Raw genomic sequence first — 11481 nt, 5'->3', positions numbered from 1 at the left:
AAATGGGTGTTGTTTCTGGTCATTGGCCTTCTGAATCAGAGGTAAAGTTCTCATTTTTATAGTTCAATTCTTGTTATTTTTATTGCTTTGTGGATCTTATCTTGATGGGTGTTGTTGATTTGATTTGTTATCTTGATTTCAAATGATGTTTAAATTATTATTGATGCCAAATACACAATTCAAGTCCTCAAGATGTATGGGCAATGGGGGTCATACCACATTGTGTTTTTCCAGAGCTAGGGGTTATGTAATGTAGAATAATAGTGTTGTATGCTATAAGTGTGTTTGATTTTGTCCCAACTCCTTATGTCAATGATTTTATGCTTATACTCGAGCGGCGGAGCTAGGATTTTCATTTAAGGGTTTTCAAAATAAGAAGAAGTAAACACACGGAGAAGTCGAAGGGGGTTATACATAAAAAGTAATTTTTAACAATGCATAGATAGTGTAATTTTCTATCGAAGGGGGGATTTGGATGAACCCCATGACCTTTACTAGCTCCACCCCTGTACTGGCTACTCTAGATGTTTGTAACAACCCTTTTTGCCCTGTGTCTGATTTCTGTTTGAGCAGTTTTTCTCTTTTGGGCTGCTGTGTTTAAGAAAGGAAGAAGCTTCTGTACAAGAAGAGTCACTAGTAAAATGTTATGTATGCGTTTGAGGAATGTAAATTATAGGAATATTCTTTTGAGCATAGTATCTTCATGATGCTATGTATCTAATGTAATAAAATTTGATGTGCCTGTATTTGAGAGAGATCGAAAAGTGGGAAAAGTAAGATCTTAGCTAGTTGACTCAGCTCCAAATATTGGATGTAGTTCTGTAGTATTCACCAAAGTTTGTGATACTCAATCTCCAGATATTCTTTTGCAACGGATTTATTGAACATTCGTAATTTCAGAACCAGTTGATTAATCTTGTTTCACTGTATCTCCTTGTACCAGTCACAGTTGCTAAGCTCACATAGATAAGCTAAAACTTCCACTGATTTTGTAACTGGTGCAGTTGGATAAAATACGAAAGAAAGTTGCCGAATTGTCTGGTAGAGATGCTCAGGAGGTTAGGGTGGTTGTATCACCTTACAGGATTTGCCCATTGGGTGCTCACATTGATCATCAGGCAAGTTTATTAGTTATTAGTTAATTATGTCTGCTTGCTTAGTTCTTGACGGATAAAATTTCTACTTGCTGTATTCTACATCTAATGTAAATAAATTATTAGCATATGAATATCATGGTCTGCCTTAATTCAAGCAATAAACTATGCCTCAATTCTGAACTTGTAGACAGTTATTTGAAGCTTCGGCACCTAAGTGTAATTATTTGCAGTTTTACCTTTACTCAAGATCTATATGGAATTATGTTATCTTCGACATGTCTCAGGGTGGAGCTGTTTCAGCTATGACAATCAATAAGGGTATACTACTTGGTTTTGTTCCTTCTGATGACACCCAGGTATGATTGTTTTCATGTCTTATAGCCAAATTGTGCAGTGTTTTGACAATGTATGCATGTGATATTGTCGATATGTTGTGAAAGATAAGTTAAATGTTTGTAGTTTTAGCTTAATTTGGTTCTGAATCTACAAGGCTGGATACTGGCTCACACACAATCCTTGTCAAATCCTCTTAGTCTACCAATTTCTATGTTTATGTTGGGATTCTACGTATCTTATTTTTTAATCAACATAGTTCTACAAACTCCAAGATATGCCTTAATGAGTACATACAAGTTAATTGATAGGTGTTTGTTCTGGTCCCCTGTTATAGATCTGGTTACGGGATGCTGCAAGGCAAAATCAGAGTCAATGAGGAGTTTGGGAAGAGTTTTTTTTAAGAGAACCTCCAATTTTTCGAGTTAAAGTACTAAAAAAAGGAATAATTTTCTGCATACATTTTTTTGAATTCAAATAACTTTAAATACAACACTGGTGGATTTAACCATCCACCTAAAAAACAAGGAAATAACTTCCTACTATTACTCGAATGAGAAAGTACAGAAATAATGTCCCTACTGCAAACAACTGCTACAAAGAAATAGGAAACATAACTAACAGATAAACTGAAGTCAGCTATTTTTCTGATTTTTTAAAATATTCAATGTGTAAACCATTGGTAAGCTTAAGGGGGTGCTAACATTACTCCTGTCTTTTAAATCACGCTTGTCCTCAAGTGGGAAGTGTGGAAAGCATTGTTGCATAGGATGAACAGTTTCCCAAGATGCCTCAGCTGGAAAAGTATGTTGCCAATGTATTAAGGCTTCAGGTATGTTACGAACCACCTGAAATTCAAGCACGGCCAAAGGTTTGGGTGAGGAAGCTTCTGGCAAACTCGTAGGAAGAGTTCAGCTGCTGGTGTGTCTAGGTCACGAAAAAGCTTCAAATTAGAGACATGAAAAACCAGATGAAGTTTTGTACTCGATAGGAGCTCCAATTTATAAGCCATGGTCCTAATGTGCTGCTCAATCCTGGAAAGGTCATAGATATTAGACAACAATTTCTGATTACGACAAGTAGCCAGAGAAATCTGTCTATATGGTTGTAACTTCAATAAAACTCTATCCCCAACCTGAGATTCAACATGTCGATGTTTGGAATCAAAATTAGCCTCATTTTCTGTTGAGCATGCAACAAATTTGTTGCAAGGGTTGAAGAATCTGATCCTGAGATTGTAAAGCTATAGTAAAGCTATATCCACTGCATCCAATCTGGAAATGCCAGGATAATAAGACATAAGATGTGGTGGAGGACACTACTTCAAAGGGTTAAGCTTTCAAAGAAGTATGATAACTGGTGTTATACGATATTCAGCCCCGGTCCATCAATTTGGTAGGATGTCACTAGTAAAACATCTCAGATACATCTCCATACTATCCGGCTGATAGCTTCTGTTTGGCCATCAGATTGCAGGTGATACACTGAAATAAAACACAACTTGGTACCACTGAGGGGGAAGAGTTCTCTCCAAAAGGTACTTGTGAAAGTTACTTCACGGGCACTAGGAATGGTTACTGGTAAGCCATGTAATTTGAAATATTGTCAAAGAAGAGCCACGAGCTTACAACAGAGTAGGGATGAGCAATTGCAACAAGTGACAATATTTAGAGAAACGATCCATTAGTAAGATTTCATTTTTTCATGAGAAGTTGGCAACAAGTGACAATATTTAGAGAAATGATCTACCACCACCAAGATTACATTTTTCCCATGTGAGGTAGGCAAGCCTTGTACAAATTCCAATGGCAAGTTTGACCACATTTGCTCCACTGCTTCCCATTTGTAAACAATGGTGGAGACAGGATTTTTGTCAAGGGAATTCAAGAATATTTTTTAAAAAAACGCTCGAAGAGCTAAAAATATTAGAAATTTGGGCTAGCGGGAATTGGATCTATGTTGTCTAAGAGAATTTGAAGCCCCTTTACCGCCGAGGTAATCCTTTGGTTTGTGTCAAGGGGATTCAATTTCAAATATATATACACAATAAAAATTTAACCCTATATGCATAAAGTTTTTTCCCCTGATTTCCAACTTCAGTCCACCTAGATCCGCCCATGTTTGTAAAGAATGACATCCACTTGTCTCGGAAGTCCCATAAATGGGGCCCAAGGTCTTAATCCAATTGACACCTAGAACACATCAAAGCCACTTAAATTGAGAACATATAAATTAATAAGAAAAGCATGATTAGCAAACCATATTGGAACATTGTCCCAGATTTCTGACCTGTTCTCCATTTCTCACCACTATCCTTAACCCATCTCGCCTGTTGACTTGAAAATTGAATTGCGACACAAGTTTAGAGTCCACAAAGCTATGGGTGCTTCTAGAACAACCAATGATATCCCTGAATTCCCTTTCAATTGCCTTGAAGATGCATATTTTGTGGGGCTGTGATACATATGATGGATGCAAAGAAATTTGAGGTTGTCTGTACTAGGATTTGACTCTTATTTGACAGATTTTCCCTCCTCTTCATCTATGAGACAATTAAGACTAATTTCTTGCACTGATGGCCTGGAGTGAATGGTTCGTCACAGTTATAACAGAGTCCCTTGAGTCATCTTTCCTCCATCTCAGTTCTGGTCAATTTCACAAATCTGGTGCATTATTGAGGTGAGAAATCTATTATCTTTTTTTATCTATGGGAATCTGACAATTGCAAATGAAGGGGTTGTCCCTTGCTTACATAAAGCTGAGATATACTCATAACAATATCTAAATCTGGAGGATCATGCAACTCTACCTCAATGGTCTTATAGTCAGCAAGACCACTTATATAAAGTTCAATTTTTGTGACGGTGTGATGGTACTGGCCTGTGAACCAGTTGCTCAAATTTTCCGTGATAATCTGCTGCTCCACAAATCTTATGCTCGAATAATCCACAATTATTCAGTACATTTAGAGCAACAAATCTTTGGGGAATATTTAGAAGATAAACAAATCCCCCTTTCTTATCGATCAGGTAGACAAATCAAGTCATGCCTCTATAATCTCAAAATCAAGAAAAATATTCGTGATAATCTGCATCAGACCCGATGTGGCATAACCTAGTCAATTCTCCAACTTCTGACTCATGAATGGTGATCCAAAATGGAAGTTACATTAACGTCTGAATTCATCTCGGGAGGATTGAGGCATATTGTCTTAAGTTCAAGGAACCAGAGTTGTATTCCCTTCCACATGAAAAGAAATAAGTCCAACCTTTCTTCTTCTGGAGTTTGTTGGTGTCTAAAGCATTGTTTGTACCTGTTCAACCATCCCAAAGTGTCCTCCTGGCCAGTAAATCATGGAAAATTCAACTTTGTATATTTTAGCATATGATGGAGCTTTCCCTGGTTTCCGATCCCGACCCTCATGCCACTCAATTTACCCTTCCAACTTCAATTTTGACAGATATTTTTTGTTAAGTCAGAATCGAGCCTTTGAATTTGCTAAATCCTTTGTGAGTACATCCAAGTGAGCCTTTATGGCTTCCTATCTGGCTAAATTGGTTGCACGTTCTTCTTGGAACAAGTTCACCAACTGTGCCAATTGTTGCTGGACTTGGACTCTCATAACTCCAAGCTCTCATACCAATTTGTTATGGTCCCTTGTTATGGATTTGGTTATGGGACATTGCAAAACAAAATCAGAGTCAATGTGGAATAAATGAGGAGTCTGGGAAGAGGTTCTCTTTATGCGACCTACGGTGCTGGTTCGTGAAGAGAGAACCAGCGAGTTGAAGTACTCAAAATCTGGAGCAATTTTCTGCATGCATTTTATCAAATTCAAATAACTTTAGATACAACACTGGTAGATTAACCACCCACCTAAGAACAAGAAAGCAACTTAATAATATTACTGGAATGAGGAAGTGGAGAGATAACCTCCCTATTGCAAACAACTGCTACAAAGAAATAAGAAACAAAACTAACAGATATGCTGAAGTCATCTATTTCTCTGATTTTTAAAAAATTCCATGTGTAAACGGTAAACCGCTGGCAGATTAAGGGGGTGCTAACAGGGTTGCTATGAATTGAATCTTTTATCTGGAAAGCTGCAACTGAGACACAAGTAAGTAGATGTAGCTATAGGATAGAAGTCATTACTCATGTCCACATTGATGTTTATATCTGTCTTTTACACACTTGAATTATGTTGACTGTGTTTGGTTTTACTTTGTAAACCTGGAGAAATCTGTCTAGTTAACACTGGAATTTTACTTTGTAAACCTGGAGAAATCTGGCTAGTTAACACTGGAATTTTACTTTGTAAACCTGGAGAAATCTGGCTAGTTAACACTGGAAGTTGAAGCAGCATTTGTACTTCTCTGCTCCACTATGTTCATTTCTCTGCTTAAGAGCTTGAGTTTATCGAATATTTACTAAATTCTATAGTCATTTTCTTTTTATTCTACTTCCTACTCATTTTCTACTAAAACTTCAAATTCGTAGGTTACATTGCAATCTGGGCAATTTGAAGGAGAAGTTCGGCTCAGGTAAATAAAGCTGCTTTTAGGAATGTTCATACTAGCGTATAATTACTTGGATATCTATAATTGCATTAAAAAATCTCTGTTTGGATCCATGTAAATAAGGTTTTGCTGCTGCTGGATCATGAATCTATGATCTCATGTTCATTGATTTGCAGCAGTCTTTTACAATGTGGAGAATTCCATCACTGTTTTACGCACTTAACCTTTGATGCTTTACTTTTACCTGTATGAATTAGTTTTTAGCCCTTTCAATAACAATAGGTGATGATAGTTTCATGTAATCAACAGTATATCCTGCAAAAAGCATCGAACTCCTAATGTTATCAGTTCCAAAATTTATCAAACTCAAAATTTGATTCAGATATGAATTCATGCCTCACATCTTTTAATTTCACAGAATAGATGAAGTTCAGCTTCCTAAGCATATGTCTGAGACAAATGGTTTAACTGAACAAATGGACTCATCCACACCTCAGGAAGAATGCAAATGGGGTAACTATGCTAGAGGAGCAATATATGCCCTGCAGAGCAAAGGAAATCATCTGAAAACGGTTAGTAAGATTTCTTTGGCTGCTGGTTGATAGACATGCATGACATGCTTAGTTTACCAAACCAGTTATCGAGATTTACAAAAAGGTTCTTTCACATTTAAGAGAAGAATGAGTGGAAGCTTGTTTACAATCGCTGTTTAAGCACTGTACCTGCTCCAAATCTGAGTATTTTCCATTTATTTCTTATTAAAGTGAGTCAATTATATTCAATCAACTTGCAGATTCTTTTTCTGTGAATTGCAGCTGCCTGGTTCTAGATGTTGAACTCTAAAATCTTACATTCCGTTATTCATTCCATAGTTGGACTTCTAGCTCGTTAATATAGATTTAGATCCTTCCATGCACCATCCAACTTTCACTTCTTATATCTCCTATGTACTGAAATGATTGTTTCTACAATTTTGTTCCGGTGGAAATGATCTATTATGACCACTTACAAATTGAATAGAAGAAAATGACCTTTCCTGATCTCTTATGTGTAAAAATGAAGATCTCTTGTAAAAAAGACATAAAACTAAAAATAATTTTGTATAGAGCTATAAAATCAATTCTTGCTTTGTTCTGTTTAATGCTGTTCGACAGGGAACCCATTCATTATTTTTTGAAAATATATATTAGTCACCATGCATCTGCAAATTGTTTGAGTACTGGTTACCGGAAGATGATGCTTCTAGTTGTTCCCATTTGGTTTTCACAAAGATAGGCTAAAGATTTTCAGTAAGAAAATGTTAAAGCTATGAGATATGCTACATATGGAGTTTTGATGATTAGCAAACATAATAAACATGATGAAAGAACTAGACACTAAACATGTCTCAAATAGGGACTAATAGTGTTTATAACACGACTACTGCAAGAGCTGATTACAGGAGCACACTGCAAGAATTGAAGGAATCAGGTCCTTCACAGTATACTGGAGAAGACTGTTGATCAGGGGCAAAGCAAATTCCAAGTACATGAAGGATTCATTGAGGAATTGGGATTACGGCTAATCACATGGATCAAGGAACAAGAAATCAAGATAGAAATATTACCATATTTGCACGCATGGAAAGAGTTTTGGAAATAGGAGAAAACAAGTGGAAGTCGACACGTGAATGGAAACGAAGTTTGAAAGAAGGATGCACATCCAGCCAAAAAAATTATGATAATAACAAGGACAGAAAACAGTCACATATCTTCTAAGTGGTTAAGAAGAGGACCCCACCTATTTTGGAAAGGATTTTTAAGACTTGAACTTGGACAATTCTCAACTTATGACCAAAGGTTTATTGTGACCAATTCTTTTTTCTTAGTTTACCTAATGTTAGGCCCGCCCCTTTGTGATGTTGTTCACATTTGAGATGTCTAGTCCTTGGTGTGGCACGGGATAGGGTGTTAAGTGTCCCATATTGATTGAGTGAATGGGTTGTTGTCTCCTCATTTGAACTTGGAAAATCCTCACCTCATGAGTAACTTATGCAATTGAGTTAGGCCTAGGTAAGTTTTCTTTACCTTGTACCAGAGATAAAACTAGCCCTATTCTTGGTTTAATTTTGGGCCCATTTTATGTTCTCCACGCTTCTGATGTTTAGTCCAGTCTCCAGTGTTATGTGTCTCACATTGGTTGAGGGAATTGGTTATTGTCTCCTTATATTGGCTTGTGCAATCCTCATATGAGCTAAGTTTTTAAGATTGAGTTGGACCCAAAGATCCATTTTCTTAACACGGATGACTACTTTCATCCTTCTTCTTTTCTTGGGCCAAATCCAGTAGTGTTTATTGTTATTTTCCACTGAATACAAAATGTGTGGTTTCAAAGTTCAATTATGTGGTTCTACTCTCGGATACATTCTTCTGTCAAAAGTACTGTTTCATTATCTGCAGTATTTTATTAGCAGTCACCTTGATCTGTATTATTTAGCATAGTTCTTCTATTTAACATATTTAACCTTAGTGTGCATCATATCTTTCATTTATATCATTCTTGCTGGAAACTTTTTCTCGCAGGGTATCACTGGGTTTATCTGTGGTTCTGAGGGTCTTGACAGTTCAGGTCTCAGCTCTTCTGCCGCGGTAAGTTGTGTATTCCATCACTGCCTTTGAATTTGCATTAGTTAGACTATCAAGAAATGTAGTTCCTATTTTTCAATTTTAGCGAAGTTCGTGTAATCTGGTGAAGTTAGTTCTCCAGACCCTGAAAGGCCTTATAGTGGACTTTTTTCTTTTTGCTGTTGCATCCTTGAGGAAAAGAGATCCCACTGTTCACTCTTTCCTTGCATCTTTGTTCTTTTCTTATAGTAGTATCTGTTCCTTACAGTGACTGAGATATCCTATTCAGTATAACTTTTCTTTTGTCTTGTGGAATTTCATTTAACAATTGTCATGTTTAACAGGTTGGTATTGCATATCTGTTGGCTTTTGAAAGTGCGAATGGTCTTGTAGTGAGCCCGACAGAAAATATTGAATATGATAGGTATGCTACCTGTACAGTGGTCTCGTCTTTGTTGCTAGCAAGCTCATTTAAGATACCTAGTGCTTCCTTAGCTATTTAATTTGTGACATTATTTGGGTATGAAACTCTTGTTACTTTTGTTGCGTGCAGGCTGATTGAGAATGAATATTTAGGTTTGAAAAATGGGATATTGGATCAGTCTGCAATACTGTTATCCAGCTATGGCTGTTTGACCTTCATGAACTGCAAGGTGATGCGTTTTATTCCACACAATAAATGGTTGACTTAGCAAATAATCTTTATGTTAATTGAGTTTTGAGAAGTTGTTAGAAAGCTCTTCCTGCCCTTGAATTTTTTTTGTTCTCCCTTAGCATCAGCTAAAAAAGTGATACTGTCTCTTCTCATTTAACTTGCAATGCTCTTGCGATGTATGAAAAGGGTTTAGATGTCAATCCCGAAATAATTAAACATAGGAACTTTAAGCAAGCATGACTATGTGCAAGAAAGAAAGGAGGAAAATTAAGAAATTGGCCATAGAAGTAGAAATTATTTGTTAGTATTCAAAACTGCATGATGAGTTGGTTTGCCTTTTCGTTTATGTCATTTGCTCCAACTTTTCTCTTGTTACAATTTCAGTTTTAAATTATGGCACCTTTTGTTGTTTTCTTCTGATACAGATTTTGTGTTCTCTGGAAAACTCTGACAATTATAGACCACATGTGCAGACCATAAAACACAAACTGATACACCCGCCAACGGTGCAAAATAATCATGAAGGAGAGTTGGGTAATGCATACAAGATATTGCTGGCCTTTTCAGGTCTTAAACAGGCATTGACAACAAATCCCGGATATAATCGGCGAGTTGCGGAGTGTCAAGAGGCTGCAAAAATTCTGTTGCAGTAAGATATTTTCATACATTATTGAAGCTTGCATCCTGGAATGACATTCTTCTTTTTTCAAGTTATGGTCATGGAATGCATGGCCGTTTATTGATTGAATACTAAGACTTGGAACGGTAAATCCTAGATGTAGGCCACTACTCTCCATTAAGACAAATACGTTATATTTTAATCCTGAAGGAAATGTACCAAAAGAATGAACATTCTTTAATGATTGAACTTCAAGCCTTCTTCTGGACTTTCCTGAAAGTGTGAAGCATTCGAAAGACAAATAAAATCTTATTGATTTTTTCGGAATGCAATACAAGTATGATGAAGTTTTGATGAGATCTAATTGATTTATATCACAGCTCTCATTTCCGGGACTTACGGGTATTTTTTTTCTTCTTCTAGAGCTTCGGGGGATGAAGAGATGGAACCTGTTCTATCAAATGGTAGGGTACTCGGCCTGCGTTTGTCATTGAAATAGTGATGCAGCTTTAATGATGATGTTGATAACATTTCTATTGTTTATGCAGTTAAACCAGAAGTTTTTGAAGCCCACAAGGTAAAAATCCGCAAGTATATATTGGATGTTTAATTACTCAACCATCATTATACAAAGGTCGTTTGCGACATCTATATGTGAAAATCTTCTTCGCCTTTATATGGATTGATTGTATTTATACCATGTTTTTGGAATTTTCTTTTCAGAGTAAATTAGAAGTCAACCTAGCTAAACGAGCAAAGCATTATTTCTCTGAAAATGAGAGAGTTATGAAAGGTATTATTCTTTACAGACCTTTACTCCTTTTATTTTTATGTTTAGCTTTAGGACAGTCCATTCATAACTCATGTGTGGTCTGTTTTAGGACTTGAGGCTTGGGCTTCTGGAAACCTTAAAGAATTCGGAGAGCTTATTACAGCATCTGGTCTAAGTTCTATTCAAAACTATGAGTGTGGTAAGTGCTAATTTTCTTACTTGATATCTTAATTTCATTGTTTTCGATATGTAACTTTCTCAATAATGTATGTCTGAGGCACAAAGAATAACCAAATCTTGAACTTCACTTGAATTATTTTAGGTTGTGAACCACTTGTACAGCTATATCAGGTTCTTCTGAAGGCTCCTGGTGTACTTGGGACACGGTTCAGTGGTGCAGGATTCCGAGGCTGCTGCATTGCATTTGTAGAAGCAGATAAAGCAGAAGAAGCTGCAACTTTTGTCGTGAACGAGTACAGTAAGCTCCAGCCCGAGTTGGCAAGTCATCCTAACCAAGGATCGGCTGTATTGATATGTGATGCAAGTGACTCTGCACGCGTGATCAGCAACACTTTCAGTTAGCTAAACGAGTAAACGTTCATAGTTATAGCTCCACGATATCTCATTTTTTCCCATCTATTCTTTTCAGATTATTTGTATTTTTGTACCTTTGGGCGCTTCCTATTATTTCATTTTCCACATTGACTTTGTGTATATTAAATTGGACGCTGGAGAAGCATTACATCAATAAATTGTATTGGTTAAGGATTAAAGGACCTTTCTTTAGTGAATGTGTCACAATGATTGTTTCTTCTCTTTTTTCTTTTGAGATGTTGTACTTTTTTCTTTTATCTAATCAAGGATATGGTCGCAAGGCTGAAA

At 36.5% G+C, this 11481-nt stretch overlaps 1 protein-coding gene across 2 annotated transcripts; it reads left to right on the top strand.

Moving 5' to 3' along the window:
- Nucleotides 1-11401, top strand: LOC125808537 (galacturonokinase). Of its 2 annotated transcripts, XM_049488217.1 has the most exons (14): nt 1-41; nt 1005-1118; nt 1382-1453; nt 5931-5974; nt 6369-6522; nt 8512-8577; nt 8898-8977; nt 9107-9206; nt 9682-9857; nt 10251-10291; nt 10376-10404; nt 10551-10620; nt 10709-10798; nt 10922-11224. In XM_049488217.1, exons 1-14 carry the CDS (start codon nt 3-5, stop codon nt 11179-11181), a joined length of 1335 nt encoding a protein of 444 aa, XP_049344174.1. In that variant the 5' UTR covers nt 1-2; the 3' UTR covers nt 11182-11224. The 2 variants fall into 2 exon arrangements, with proteins under 2 accessions (XP_049344174.1, XP_049344173.1); XM_049488216.1 differs by lacking the exons at nt 1-41; nt 1005-1118 and having other exon boundaries at nt 1348-1453; nt 9634-9857; nt 10922-11401.
- Nucleotides 11402-11481: the final 80 nt, after the last annotated feature.

The sequence above is a fragment of the Solanum verrucosum genome, unplaced genomic scaffold (assembly GCF_900185275.1).
Source record: "Solanum verrucosum unplaced genomic scaffold, falcon-dt-bn FXZP01000160.1, whole genome shotgun sequence".
Lineage (NCBI taxonomy): Eukaryota > Viridiplantae > Streptophyta > Magnoliopsida > Solanales > Solanaceae > Solanum > Solanum verrucosum.
Note: the sequence above shows the minus strand (reverse complement) of the source record. Positions and strands in the feature narration are given on the sequence as shown.